Source organism: Gavialis gangeticus, unplaced genomic scaffold, assembly GCF_001723915.1.
Source record: "Gavialis gangeticus isolate Ggan-Ray unplaced genomic scaffold, GavGan_comp1, whole genome shotgun sequence".
Lineage (NCBI taxonomy): Eukaryota > Metazoa > Chordata > Crocodylia > Gavialidae > Gavialis > Gavialis gangeticus.
In genome coordinates, this window is record NW_017729032.1 from 138,382,257 (window position 1) to 138,397,890 (window position 15,634).

General features: G+C 44.9%; 1 protein-coding gene across 1 annotated transcript in view; it reads right to left on the reverse strand.

The window, feature by feature from the left end:
• Positions 1 to 1,330: 1,330 nt before the first annotated feature.
• RAB20 (RAB20, member RAS oncogene family) overlaps positions 1,331 to 15,634 on the reverse strand; it is a 75,060-nt gene continuing 60,756 nt past the window's right edge. Inside the window, exon 2 of the mRNA XM_019525394.1 lies at positions 1,331 to 2,461. Within this exon, the coding sequence (XP_019380939.1) occupies positions 1,929 to 2,461 (533 nt within the window). The 3' untranslated portion in view covers positions 1,331 to 1,928. The remainder of the gene's footprint in view (positions 2,462 to 15,634) is intronic.

Below are 15,634 nucleotides of genomic sequence, written 5' to 3' on the forward strand. Positions count from 1 at the left end.
TTGTCCTTAATCTGGGAAGCTAGTCTCAGTTCCATCTCTGCCTTGGCCTTCCTGACTGCCCCCCTGCATCCCCGAGCTACTGCAGCATAGTCCTCCCTGGTGATGGGCTCTCCCTTCCACTGGGTGTACGCCTCCCTTTTTGCTAGGAGACATTCCCAGATGCTTTGGGTGAGCCATGGGGGCTTATGTGCCCTCCTGCTCCCTTCGATCCGTGTTGGGATTACCTCCCTTTGGGCTTGGAGGATCGTCTCCTTAAGGAGCGATCACTGTCCTTGGATACCTGGCTCCCCTCCCCTCTGGGACCTCAGTGCTTCCCTGACTATTCTCCTTAGCTCACTGAAGTCTGCCCTCCTGAAATCTAGGGCTGCTGCCTTGCTGTAGGCTTTGCCATCTTGCGCTGGATGGTGAATTCCAGCAGGCGATGATCACTGTCCCCCAGGTGGTCGAGCACCCGCAGTCCCTTCACCAGGCCATCTCCCATGGCCAGCATCAGGTCCAACAAAGCATCTCCCCTGGTGGAGCTAATTAGGCAACTCCGCAGTAAGTGTCTTGTGTAGATGTGCCCACAGTGGACTTAAATTATTAAAAACTACCACATTATGGAAAGGGGAATGAAAGCTGCTTTGACCTTTCTAATAAACATTTGTAAAACTCCACCTTACTGAAGAGGAGGTAAAATTACTATTCAGCAATAGCTTATCATTCTCATCTGTTAAGAAGTTCTCTCTCTGCAGTGGAGAACTGAGTTGACAAAGAGAAGATATGAGGATGTCTAAATCCCTCAGGTAGGCGTGGAACTCATGAAAAGTCCACAGGGGTTCCATTACACAAGGCTTGAAGGATTTGCCAATGCCAGTTTCTCACAGCTTCGTATGAGATACTACAGAAACAGAAGACAAAGGGGTTCCCTGAACACTTTAAATACGTAAAGACGTATGCCTACTACATAAAAGTAGGAGTTGTAAGTGCCAGTGCATTTTCCCTCACCACCCTTTGTGGTTCACTTTTAAAATATAAAAAGGACACTGAAACCTTTTAGTGTCCATATGTGTGCTTTAATATGCATTAGCCTATTTTAACGTGTGTTTAACCATCACAAAAAGTGCTCTTTTGCTAATGTACATTAAAATAAGCTAATGCACATTTTTCTAGTACCTCACAATAGAGGTTAATACACATTATCTAAAGCGCATTAATTACACGTGTAGATGCACCCTGACAACTGACAAACTAAAGCAGCAAGTTCTGTTATGTAGCCTTGTACAAAATACAACTGCAAGGAAAGCAGAGTTTATACTAATGAACAGCCCAGAAGAACAGTCCAAAAGAATTGTCCATTCCATAGTAACTTTAATGTACAGAATATACATCTTACATTGTTGTGTCTGACAGAAGGAATTTGAAATTGTTTGATCTGCTACATATAACTGAAATTGGTAAAGCACAGAAAGTATCAAGTACCTAAATATTCCCGAGTCAGAGTTACAAGGAAATATATGACAAAATCATGTGAAAATTGCATTCAATACAAATCACCATGGCCATTTAATACAATTTTTCTCCCCATTTAAGTAGTCAAGCAGGATATCTTTGAGACTGTTTAAACAATTGTCAATACTAACCTTCCATGGAAACTATACCACTGCATAGATTCCCACTTCTGTACATTCTTCACAAATACTCTCCTCCATACAAAGCCCTGTAAAATTTACAACTACTTTTCCATAACTTCTACTTAGATTTTCATTTCCATAAAAAGCTGAATTTTCCAAAAAAACTTTTTGACCTTTAAATTTGTTGTTCCACAAACAATCACTCTAGAAAACTTATTCCTCTAGTTTTCCTCTGCTGAACTGCAAGCAGCTCAGATTTAATTATCTTCTTAATTGTGTAACAGGATGACAACCCCCCCACCATTCTCCATGGGCTCACGCGCAACAACCAGATCTTGTCCTTTTTGCTGGCTTGTAATTAGTTATGTCTACAGTTTGTGGTGGCCCCTCAGCCTTCTGCCGTAGAATAATTGGCACAACCAACTCAAATATGGTTTCAAAGAGGAAGTCTACCTTGTATCCTGTTTTTGCACTAGTCTCAAAGCACATTTTCTCAGCTGCTGGAACATCCTTTTCATCCAACATTCTGTATTTCAATATCTTTTTATAGAGTGCAATAGCATCATCCATGTGGACTTGTTTTTGCACCTTGGTAGAGATGCAGCTGGTGATGGGCTTTTCAGATCTATTTTCATCTTCTGCTTCTGGTTGTAAGGCACATTCGTCGGTGAGGTCCACTTTGTTTCCAACAATAGCAAAGATACAGTCAGCACTAGCGCTGTCAGTCAGTGCTAAGAATCTGTCTTCCAGTTCTATCAGGCTTTGCAGGTTATTTACATCGTATGTAAGAATCACAGCAGCTGCACCTCTGCAGTACATAGAGCCAAGGCCATGAAACTGCTCCCTTCCTGGCAAAGATTTAGAGGGGAGGGGGAAAAAAGGTTAGTGATGAAGTCCACTACTCACAAGCAAAGTTTCACAAGCCAAATAAAAGGACACTAAATTGAAAATACTGCAAATTTTCCTTTTAATGTTTCTATACTTCCACCAAAAAGCATAAAAACACTGCAAGGAAAATTATAGTTCACACACTACCATATTTACTTGACTCTAAGAGAACTCTGAATAGATGACCCCCCCCAATAATTACATTCCATAAATGGAAGATGTATAAATGTGTTATATTTTCCAGGCATAGAATCTAATTATCAGAGGGTTGTCTTGAACCTGTCCCCCTCCCACTGCTACAGCAGGGAAAACAGTGGCTGGAAGGGAGAGAGGATCAGCTGGCCCCCTTGCCCTCTACCCCCTCCCTTCTTCCCCCTGCAGCCTTTTTGTCCAGTCTGTGCTTCTTCCCCACCCCTACTGTCAGACTCTGCCCCGGCTCCATTCCCTCCCCAGAGCACAACATACTCTGTTCCCTCCCGAAGCTACATGTGACAGTATAAGGGGAGAAATGGGAGTGTAGGGAAACAGAAGTTGCAGAAGGCAAGCAGAAGGTGAGGCAGGAGGCTGTTGTAGGTCTGACTCTGACCCAGACCCACAGAAACTACCTGCCTCCTCCCCACCCCAACACTTTGCACAGGAAAACCTTGTTAATTTGAAACAAAGAGCCAAAAAAACCCCACTGACTTTGAAATAAACATGGCCACAGTAATTTGCATATATGCAATTACTACAGACTTCGTTCATCCAGAATTGATGCATCTTAACTTCTTGCAAACTTCCGCAAGTTTCAGCACAGGTACTCCATAAACACACTTTTGAGCAGCACTTCTGTATACTTATACATAGCTCAAACTATGTATGATATTAACCCAAAGGCTCATGATTCATCATATAGTTCATCCGACTGGACCTCAACAGAGTCAACAGTGTTTCAAGCCATAGTGACCCCACAACCCAACACTGCTCAGTATTTGCGTATAGTCCAGATAACACGCCCCCACCCTTCCCACAAAGGATCCACCTGCAAATTAGCCCCCTACTTGATACCAGAACCAGGTGTTCTAGTCACAAATCCTGGAACCCTCCAAAAATGTATGTGCAGGTGAAGCGCGAGGCTGCCTTGCCTGGCTCCTCTCCATGGAAGGCAGGACCACACTAGTCATACGCGACAGGCCAAGAGAGGGGGTGACAAAGCCCCTCGTCTATACAAAAGTTTGGTGCTGTTTGCCAGGCATTTAGGGCTGGTAAAGAAACAGAATAATTGGAAAACAGGAAAAAGATTCTGTCCAACTGTGGGAGTGAAGAGGAAGTCAATATCTGATGTAGTGACTTGCAAAAGAGTCAGTGCTAAGGAAGACCAAGCACAACAGGCACTATATCTTATTTAGACAGGATGCACTAACTTAGCCTTGTGGTAGTTTCCCATACTTACCCAGCAGGGGAAATACCATAAAGGTGGCTCCACACAGAGGTCAGATCACCTTGAATGGCATTGTGTAGCGAAGGGTGGAGACCTGTCCCATGCACTGTGGACAGACCCCCCTACAAGAGTCTAGTATAGCCTTCCACTCAAAGGATCTCAGCTACAGGCCTATTTTATGTAGATGGGGCATTTCTCCCTAGCTTGCTCCTTTGGCCTGCTGGCTAAGTGCAAGCGAGACTTGGGGGCATCTGAACCCCAGAACCTCCAGGCTTGGGCTTGCATGCAAGACGCCTGCCATGGATTCGGGAGCATCTGAAACCCTATGAAGGAGGGAAGATACTTGCTGGTGGTAGCACCACATACATTTGAATAACTGACCTGTACTCAGTCGCTGGAATATGGAAAAGATTTGGCTAATTTGGCCTAAGACATGAAATTAAAAAAAAAAAAAAGTGTATTTGCCTAAATGTGAGCCATGTGTTTTATGGCCATGTTCAACATGAGTTGTATTCAATCAACTTCATACTTGGTTTCCATGACTAAGCACATGCTGCTTTTATCAGCAGTTTAATGACAGACAATGTATTTAAGGGAGCTTCTGGTATGCGAATATAATTTATGCTGATTGGGGGAAAGACCTCATCTTATATGCAAGTTAACACAATACTTGCTTTAAGAACTGAAAAGTTGTAGTAATAAATTACTGAACAAGCCTTTTAGTACTGCACTGCTAGAAGATACTGTGCCCAACAGCAAAACAAATATGCAAATACCTTTATTTCATCTCAGCTGTGTGTACAGTTACAACTGTGTATGGAGGTGACCAGTTCCATCTAGTAGCCCATTTAGGCTTACAGCTTGTATGACATCTCACACAGGTGAAATGGAATCAGTGTGCAGGTTCAATACCTGAACAAGAAGCTTTTGGAGCACACACATGACTAGCATCCTGGCCCCAAAGTCAGAGACCTGAACCCAAGAAAAAAGGAATAGAAATAGCCTCCTGGCCTAGTGAGTCCTGAGACAATTCTGCAACAAGTTTAGTCTGGCTAAGCATCTCCCTAGCTCTTTGTCTACTAAAGTACAACTACTGTCAAAAAGGGCAAACAATTTTAATACCTCTATATCATAGCTTACACAGCAAGGTTACTAGCCTGCCACTATTTCAGCATTCACCTAAAGCAGGGATGTTCAATCTCTGTGCCATGTCATCCAGCCTGCAGGGCTCCTCAGAGGTCGGAACATTTGGCAGCAGGGACATGGTGGTATCGCTCCCCGAATCTCCAAACCCATGGAGAGCCCCAGGGCCTGCACACTGGATCTGGCACCCGATTTTAGCGTGCAAGGGTGGGCAGGGTTGATGCTTAAAGGAAGTGGTACCAACCCCTCAACACGCAATCCTGGCATGCAGGGGTTTGGAGGGGGCAGTGCTAGCCCCCTGGGGCCAACAGGTGAGCACCACTGACCTAAAGCATTAAGCTCAAGTGTAGTGCAAAACGTTGAACAAAAGAACTATAGTCAATTAAAACAAATTCCTCAAAAGCATTGGCTTATAATCACATTATGGTTACAACAATCTGAGGACACCTAGACATCTACGTACCTAGATAGCTGTCCTACAGTTTTATAGTAAGTTCTCCTTCCACCATGCTGCGAAGAGCCACCAAGCACTACAGTTCTGCCACTGTCTCAATAACCACAATCACCAAAACAAATGCACTCTCCTTCTCATTCAAGGATTTCTTTTTTTTAAACCTGGACTTGCCCCACCAGAACAATTAGCCTTATCTCTCAGACCTTGACACTTCACTTGCAATGTGTTTTCATTTGAAGTATAATGCCAAAACTTCAACAATTTCAAGATAGGCTAAAAGAAATGACAGCATTAAGAATGGAAAGTTAAATATTTGTCTTTGAGAATGTCACTCTACTCAAAAGGCATGTGAAAAACATTCAATGCAGAATTTAGTTACAAAGTTTTTCAATAGAGATTTAAAAAATAAAAAAGAACCATCACAGTGAGTATCAGGGACATCAAAGCCTATCTTGAATGCAACCAGACAGAGCAAATGACTTACATTCTCCTCATCCCCTACTCAATATACCACAATTTCTTAGTCCTCCTGTTCAGACGGCACTGGGTGACACCCATCTTGACTACACAGGATCAAGGTAGCATGTGGACCAGAAATGGAAACCCAGTTTATGCTAGGTAGAATAGGTGGTGCCAATTTAACCTTCCTGAACTAGCGTTGCTGGGAATCACAACCCTACTTGCTTCAGTTTCTCCCCAAAGCTCAATAAAGAGTCAACAACTAAGATTTGGGGGGTGCCAAAAGGATTCACTGTATTGATATGTTGCTCACTGCCCTAGCCAGGTCCATTTCCACTCAGTATCCAGCACCTTTTTGGCAACGGTGACAGGATACCCTTTGCAGTGGGCTGCAATGTTCCCTCTAAGGAGTAGCGGTCCGTGAGTGCACCACTTCGGCCCCGCCTCCCCCTTTCGGTGCGGCGTGGGACACTTACTGAAGGTAAGCTCCTCACTCTTCTCCCAGGGCGGCTGGAGGGAGCTCCGGGAAACTGCTCCACTCCCCTGCATTGCCTCAGGGAGGAGGTGGCACGTGGCATCAGGGCTGGGGAGTGGAGCAATTCCCAGAGCCTTAAGAGCAGTTCCCTGGGGCCACCGGAGCCTGCGCCAGCCCCCAAGCCAGCCTCCATCCCTGCCTTGCCTCACCTCAGGGAGGAGCCTCTGCCTGCCCTGAGTGAGGCTCTGCCAGCTCCAGGGAAGTGCTCCACCCCCCAGCCCTGACGCCACGTGCCCCCTTGCTCCCCGAGGTGATGCGGGGGAGCGCAGCAGTTCCCCGGAGCCAGCAGAGCCCACACCAGCCCCCGCCTCACCTCGGGGAGGAGCTTACCTTTAGTAAGTGACCCATGCCGCAGCCCAGCTCCATTCCCGGTGGGTGCACAGCCTGAAAAAGTTGGTTCACGGCCAGACTTTTACTCATGCCCAGCCGCGCACGCATGCACGCACCTTAGAGGGAACCTTGGTGAGCTGCTGGTATTCATCCCTTCAGTCCATTTCTGTCTCAACAGCCCAGACAATAACCTGCTGCGATCTATTGATTGAATGAAAATGCTCATCCTCCCACATCAAGCAAGCAAGCAAGCAAGCAAGCTAGGCCCACTACCTTGGTCCCCCAGAGAAAGAGTCATGTAAAAAATTAAAGATGGCATCTGCCTGTTCAGCAGAAGTATGTGTGTATACACACACACTTTATGTCATAGGCTACAAAGGCCACACCCTCAGATAGGAAGATAAGTGAGTGTGCTTCAGAAGATTTTAGTTTTCAGAAGCTACAAGTTTATACTCAAAGTTGCATCGTACTTTTTTTCTTTTTGTGGTGTGGGTCTGAAAGCCAGACAACTGTGGCAAGTCTGAAGTGGAAATTTCTGCCAAGATCTAGCTCTTCAATTTTGTTCTCCACATTAATAAAAGTGAGAAGGCTATTTTAAAGAGTACTTCCATTATAAATGTGGCCTGGAAAATGAAGTGGAACATACACTTTCTTGTTTCTCTTGCTTCAGATATCCAAGCCAGAAAATCCAGGCTTTACAACTTTGCTACAATCATTCAGTACTGAAACAATGCTGTAAATTGTTCTATGGAATATGAACAATATAATATGCTAATATAATAATTTATCTTGCACAGCAGAATTTAGCCATTAAATTTGCTGTTATATTCCAAAAGTTGATTGCAGCCAGTTTGCAGTTTACAGCTCTTTAAGTTACTGGCAAGTTCTTCAAAACCTGAATTTTCCCTTTCTTTGCATATGGAATTAACTATGCTCATGAACTACAAAGAGCCTCTCCCCCACACACAAAACAATGCATAAAAACATACAGCAAAAACTGTGCATTAAAGTGCATTGCATCCTGGCATTTGCCACATTTTTTTCGAGAATGAACACCTTCAATCTGTCTGAAAAGTGACAAAGAAATCTACAGAACAAGTACCCTTCTGGTAGAGTAGACTCTAAAAAAGGTGTCATGCAAAGAGCATCAGATACTTATGGTAATAAAAGCCAGGTTTTCAGACAGCAAAGTTACCAATTTATAACCACACAGAACTTAGCAAAAGCAACAAGATCAATGAAACTCTTTCCATGAAATGCATTTTTTGAAATTGCACATTAAAAAGTAGAATCAGCCCTCAAAGCCTCCCAAGATCAGCACAAGCAGTCCCCCCAGCAAAATGGAAACAGTCTGGGAAAAACTAGGAAAATATTACCACAGCAAGAAAACATGATATAAAATGAAAGGCCTTTACTAGCCACATAACCTGGACACAAGAGAACTTCTCAAAGATGAAAAAGGTGTAACAATTATATTTTAAATCATATTATAGTTTCATAGTTTCTAGGGTCGGAAGGGACCTGAGCAGATCATCTAGTCCGCCCCCCTGCCATGGCAGGAAAGAGTACTGGGGTCAAATGACCCCAGTAAGGTGGTCATCCAACCTCCTCTTAAAAACCCCCAGGGTGGGAGCCTGCACCACCTCACTTGGAAGCTGGTTCCAGACCCTAGCCACCCTGACCGTGAAGTAGCGCCTCCTGATGTCCAACTTAAACCTTCCCTCCGCCAGCTTGTGACCATTGTTCCTGGTCACTCCTTGCAGCGCTCGGGGGAACAGGGACTCCCCCAGCGCCTGCTGATCCCCCCTAACCAGTTTATAACAGGCCACAAGATCCCCCCTCAGCCTTCTCTTTTGAAGGCTGAACAGGTTCAGGTCCCACAACCTTTCCTCATAGGACCTACCCTGCTGTCCCTTGATCATACGAGTGGCCCTCCTCTGGACCCTCTCGATGTTGTCCACATCCCTCTTGAACTGCGGCACCCAGAACTGGACGCAGTACTCCAGCTGCAGCCTGACCAGTGCCGCATAGAGGGGGAGAATCACCTCCTTGGACCTGCTTGAGATGGAGCTCAAGCATATTATATAATACTTTATACAATATCTGATATACACACATTCTTTTGGATATTGTGGGATCTAAATCAAAAAGTGTGTGCGCATGTACACATACACACACATACACACACCCACCCCGCCAGTCTTTACCCACATACCACACACACCTTTTTCCCCCCAAAAAATCAACCCTCCAGAAATGGAATACACAGGGAGGCTGATTTCTATGCCAAAATTGAAGGACTGGTATGCTGTAGAGGCTGCATAGGGACATTATAATGCCTTCCCAAGCTACCTTTTCTTCCCAGGCAGGGAGGAAGGGGGAGAGTAAAGTCTGCAGCCAAAATACGCTGCCAATTTGGCAGTGCCTGTGAAAGGGTTAAAACTGTAGCTATCGCCTGAAAACAAGAGGTAAAAGATTCAGCCATGTGATAAGGATTGCTTGTGATCAGGACTCAGCCATGACTCTAGAAAAAGACTCTCTCTCCTTCATTGTACCTTCCCATAACAAAGTATTTGTCTTATTTGGGGGGGGGGGGGGGGAATGTGGTATGCAAGAAAATAGTGTCTATCTAATTTTGATTATATAAGCAATCATGTTATCATTATGTAATCAATCATTATGTAAGAAGCATAATATATCAAAGTACAACTGCTGGGTACACTCATATACTAATTCCTATTAAGTTTCCAATCTTCAGCAAACTTGAACTAGAAACTAGTAAGAGATTTTCTAGATATCGTGGTTCTAGAAGAGACTAGGCCAAGGAGCTTCCAGAACAGTCAATCACCCAAAAAAATAAAACAAAACCAACCCCCCCCCCAATATTGAAGAAAATGCTGTTCTATTTCACATTTTTATTTTGAAGGCCTGGGGGAAAAAAGACAGAGCAGAGAGCCCAACAGGCAAGTCTTCTAGAAAATTTTGAGAAAAATTAAACCATTATTCCAAGTTTAAATTTTTTAGAAAGCCAATGTCAGTGTTAAATCTGAGACCAGGAAAAAGAAAAAAAAAATGGAGAAAGTAGTGACAATTTTTTTACCCACTTCATTAGGAGGACCAGAGCTTGTAAAATAAGGAATGCAAAAGTTTTTTTTCCAAACAGAAGAAAGATGGCTGGAAATATTTTAAATAAGATCCATGTAGCTGACTTATCTAAAGATATACATCTTCTAATTTTTCTAATTCAACTCTGCAATTACAGAGGCATCAAGTCAGACTTAAAGAGGAATTAAGAGGGAAATAAACATCACTGGGGTTCTCCCCTTCACATTCGAAATTGAGTTTCTGATAAGATAACTAAGACAGGTGTAAGGGGCAAGAAGCATATTGGGTGTAAGTGGGTGAGAGAAGAAGTTAGTGATTCTACAAAAGGTTATCGCCTGCAGTAACCTGACATAGCTCAGACAGAAACCAGTGAAAGTAGGGGGAAACCCTCAAGGATTTTGTTCCAATGAGATACAAGTTTTGGGGTGTAAAGAATTCAAGAAATCCCTTGTAAGCAAGAGGTTATTAGCTAGGCATTTACTTTTAGAACAACTAATGAAGCAATAAATCTTTTAGAGACATCATGGTGGGGAGGATAGCAGGGAAGAGAACAGCGGACTGGGAACAGAACACACACACTGATCATTTGCACAAGCACACAAAAAGGTAGACATTTGTTATCAAAGAACAAACATCAGATGTCCTTTGAACACCAGTCCTACCCATCTCCACCCTGAGAGTCTAATGGCAGAATCCTAGTCCCCTAGAAGTGAGAAGGTGTTTCACCACCAATTTCAAAGGCCAGAAGCAGTTAACTGATTCTTTCCAGGTGGCTTTACAGCACTTCTTTAGACCTGCCGCAAGAAAGCAGACACTTCATTAATGGGAAACAGTAGTTTTGGTCATTTGGGGACCACAATCCACTGAGGAAAAAGGAAAGAACACACGCATGCAAAAGGGCTAAAATGAGAGAACAGCAAGATAAGCATAATGAAATGAATCCACATATTAGACATGCTTAAACAAACAATTAAATATAATTCATAACCAGAGCAGTTTGGAAAACAGCTCTTCTTCCACAGGAGAGCCTAACGTTTCAAAATCTGTTTTAGTTTCAAATCAGGACAGTGTCAATATTTGCCATGAATTTTTACATATCAAAACCAAATAATTACAAACAAGAATGTGTTTGAGAGAAGATTTTGACAGCATGTAGGTTAAACAAAACAAGCAAGTTGAAAATGACAGTTTAGATTCAGTTGAAATATTCAGTAAGAAAAATCTAAACACTTTGCTAAAATGTGTTAGTTTCACTAAAACTACTTTTTCTCATGGAAGTTTCATCAAAAGTGTTGCTACTCTGCCAAGTCAGAACCTCTGGAAGTCTCATGAGAACATTCCAAAATAGCTTAATAGAAGCTGAACGCAAAGCCACAGTATTAAAAAACCCCCCAACTTCTCTAACACATCAAGACACACTGACACAGATGTACCATCCAAACTAAAAACAGAATAGGCAATTTAAAGGGAATACATATTTCAGCCCCTGCTCCCTCCCTCAAAATTACTAGTAAAATATACACACCGAGTTGTATCATGCACTGTAATGTGGAGAGTGAAAAAGTTATTTTGAAAATTCAAGTTTTAGGATACCACAGAATTTAAATTTCTCAAATCAGGGTAGCTAATTGGCGTGTAAGCACTTGTTACTCCATGATTAACCAATATGAAGAGAAACTTACTGGTGCTAAATTTTAAAAGTCTTAGACACACTGTTAACTGGGACAGATACACACAGAGCAAAAACAGAGAGGGGGAGGGAGGTTGACTTTGTTTTTACTTTTATTAACCTTTATTATAAAAAGGTTAAAAAAAATGAAACACACAACTGGTTAAAAGCAACTAATTAAAATTCCAAATCCCACAGAGTCATGAAAACAGCCAAAGAACAATTCAAATAAAGGAATACTCTTGCACGTCTGCCCGTTCCCTCACACTTATGATTATTTGGGGTGCTCCGATAGAGATGTTGGGAGCTGATACCAATAGCCGATATTTAACGAGGCATTTGGCCAATACCAATCCAATACAGCTGCCATCAGGTGGCAAGTCCGGTGTGCTGGAAGGAGAGGGGGAAGTGAAGGGGAGGGGGTGGTAAATCAACGCCTGCAGTGAGGAAGGGAAAAGAGGCAGGCGCTGCTCAGGCAGAGTGGAGGGGGGAGGGGAGAGGCACAGAACAAAGGTGCAGCTCATGGTAAACTGGCAGTTCCTGCTGCTGCTTGCACCCCGGGAGAGCGGGGGTGGAGGGGAAGTGCCCCTGGATCTGCACACTGCAGGGCAAGTTGCAACTGTGGGCTGGAGCCGGAGCCACACGGGGCTTTTCTTGCTGGGGGGCTGAGCTCAGACTGGGCTCCAGCAGCGCTGGGAGGCAGCTGCAGCAACCCCACATTTCACCACAGCTCCACTCCCAGCCCCACACTGCCACCAGGCTGAATGCCCCACCTCCACCCAAGCGCTGGGAAAAGCCAAGGATGCACCAGCCGGCAAGCAGTGGCACAGGGCTGGGCTAGGAGTGGAACTGTGGTGAAATCTGGGGTGGCTGCAGCTTCCTCCCAGCACCACCGGAGCCCACTTGGAGCCCAACCCTGGTGAGAACAGCCCTGTGCAGTGCCGGCTCCAGCTACACACCACAACTGCAGCCTGCCCCGCACCACATGGATTTGGGGGCACACGCCTCCCCCAGTCCCACCCTCCCAGGGTGCAAGCAGTGGCGGGAGCTGCCCCCACCCCATAAGCCTCTGTCCTGACCTCCCCCGAGCTGGGCAGGACCTGCCCCTGCCCCCTCCCTCACTGCAGGCGGTGTTGATCTGCCCCCCACACACCTCTTCCCTCCCCCCTCTCCTTCCAACTTACCAGCTGGAGGCAGCTCTCCAGGTTGCTGGCTCTGCTTTATGATGCATTGCAGCTGCGTGCAGCATGGGCATTTATCAGCCAAATTATCTGATTATAGACAATTTTCTTTATATCTGTACCAATCCAATATCGGGCCGATGTATCGGTGCACCTCTAATGATTATACACTAAGGACCAGTCAGCCCTCTGGCCAAAATTCAAACACACTTAAAAACTGATCTTAATACTCCATGGTATTTAATTTCATCTGTATAAAAATGGGGGAAAAAAAAATCTATACAGAAGAAATGAAATGCAACTGAATTAGCACTAAATATACTTAAGTTAACACACTAAAGAAAACTGCAATATCTTCATCCTCTCAGGGCTTATCCTAGGGCTGACTGCCTTGTATGTCTCCTGAGAGCTACATAAATGACTTCTCAATTGTTAAACCAAGTAAAGATTTCCATATCTTACACTAAACAGTTATTTAAAATGCACAAGTGCTACACACGCACCATCTTTAACCAAGTCAAAGACTTATTTTTAACCAAAGATCGAACATACATGCACATGAACACACTTTGAAGGAGCTGGGGATTCTGAAGTCTACAGCTCTCTATTCTACTTGCTAAGCAAGGCCTAGGGCACCCTGTTCAGTGTAGAGAGACAGTGGGACTGAAAAAGCAGCACCTGAATTTAAATCACTTAAGATCAATTTGATTATTAATAACAGTCTTCAGTCTAGTTTTAAAACACTGCATAACTACTGCCCCATAGTTATGTCATGCTTTAGTTGAAGAAGTATTGTATTGGAACCAAAAGAAGTTGTGTTAACTGAATTATCCATTACCTGGAGTAGGGTTGGAATGTTGTTGTAGCTATGAGGTCCCAGGAAGTGGGAGCAAAGCAAAGGTCTTTTCACAGATTCATAGATGCCAGGGTTGGAAGGGACCTCAACAGAACATTGAGTCCAACCCCCTGCCTAGGCATGAAAGAGTGCTGGGGTCAGATGACCCCAGCCAGATGCCTATCCAGCCTTCTCTTAAAGACCTCCAAGGTAAGGAAGAGCACCACCTCCCTTAGAAAAGTTTATTAAAAGAAGCCACCCTTAATGGACTGCCTGACGCCAACATCCTGAGGGATAGCCAGCATGGGTTTGTTGCAGGTAGGTCTTGCTTGACCAATCTCAATTCCTTCTATGACCAGGTGACCTATCACTTGAACAAGGGAGAAGAGATTGATGTCATATATCTCGACTTCAAAAAAGCCTTCAACCTGGTATCCCATGATCACCTCTTGGCGAAATTGGCCAATTGTGGCCTTGGGTCCACCACAATCCGCTGGCTGGGAAATTGGCTCCATGGTCAGACCCAGAGGGTGGTAATTGATGGAAGTCACTCATCATGGTGTCCTGTGACCAGTGGGGTCCCCCAAGGCTCTGTCCTTGGACCCATATTGTTCAACACCTTCATTAATGATGTGGATGTTGGAGTCAGAAGCGGACTGGCCAAGTTCGCCAATGACACCAAATTTTGGGGCAAAGCATCCACACCTGAAGACAGGCGGGTGATCCAGGCTGACCTGGACAGGCTCAGCAAATGGGCGGATGAGAACCTGATGGTGTATGGTGTTTAACACTGAAAAATGCAAGGTTCTCCACCTTAGGAAGAAAAACCTGCAGCATCCTTATAGGCTCAGCAGTGCTACACCGGCTAGCACTACGGAAGAAAGAGACTTGGGGGTTATCATTGACCACAAGATGAACATGAGCCTGCAATGCGATACTGTAGCTACTAAAGTGACCAAAAAGCTGGCTTGCATCCATAGATGCTTCTCAAGCAAATCCCAGTACGTCATTCTCCCCTTGTACTCAGCCTTGGTGAGGCCGCAGCTGGAGTACTGCGTCCAGTTTTGGGCCCCACAATTCAAAAAGGATGTGGAGAAGCTTGAGAGAGTCCAGAGAAGAGCCACACACATGATCAGAGGTCAGGAAAACGGACCTTATGACGACAGGCTGAGAGCTATGGGGCTCTTTCCTGTTATCTAGCCTAAATCTGCTCTCTGTCAGTTTGTGACCATTGTTCCTTGTTACCCCAAGGGTGCCCTGGTTAACAGAGCATCTCCGATCCCTTTCTGTGTTCCCCTAATGAATTTGTAGGTGGCCACAAGATCACCTCTGAGCCTTCTCTTGCAGAGGCTGAAGAGGTCCAGGTTCACAGATGTAGGGGTGGCAGGGACCTTGTAGATCTTCTAGTCCGACCCCCTGCCATGGGCAGGAGAGAAAACTGGGCTCAAATGACCCCAGGCAGGTAAACGTCGAGCCTCCTCTTAAAGACCCCCAGGGTAGGAAGTTGGTTCCAGATCCTAGCCACCCTGACTGTGAAGTAGTGCCTTCTAATGTCAAGTCTAAACCTAATCTCTAGCAACTTATGGCCATTATTTCTTGTAACTCTGGGAGGCACTCGGGGGAACAAGGTCTCTCCCATTCCCCACTGGTCCCCCCTAGTAAGTTTACAGACGGCCACCAGGTCCCCCCTCAGCCTTCTCTTGCAAAGGTTGAACAGGTTCACAGGTCCCACAGCCTCTCCTCATCGGGTCTGCCCTGCTGTCCCTGGATCATGCAAGTGGCACTCCTTTGGACCGTCTTAATGCTGTCCACACCTCTCCTGAAGTGTGGTGCCCAGAACTGCGCAGTACTCCAGCTGCGGCCTGACCAGTGTCGCATAGAGGGGAAGGATCACCTCCTTGGCCCCACTTGTGATGCATCTGTGGATGAAGGACAAGGTACTGTTAGCCCTACTGACTGTGTTCTCACATTGTTGGCCCATGTTCATCTTGGAGTCAATAAT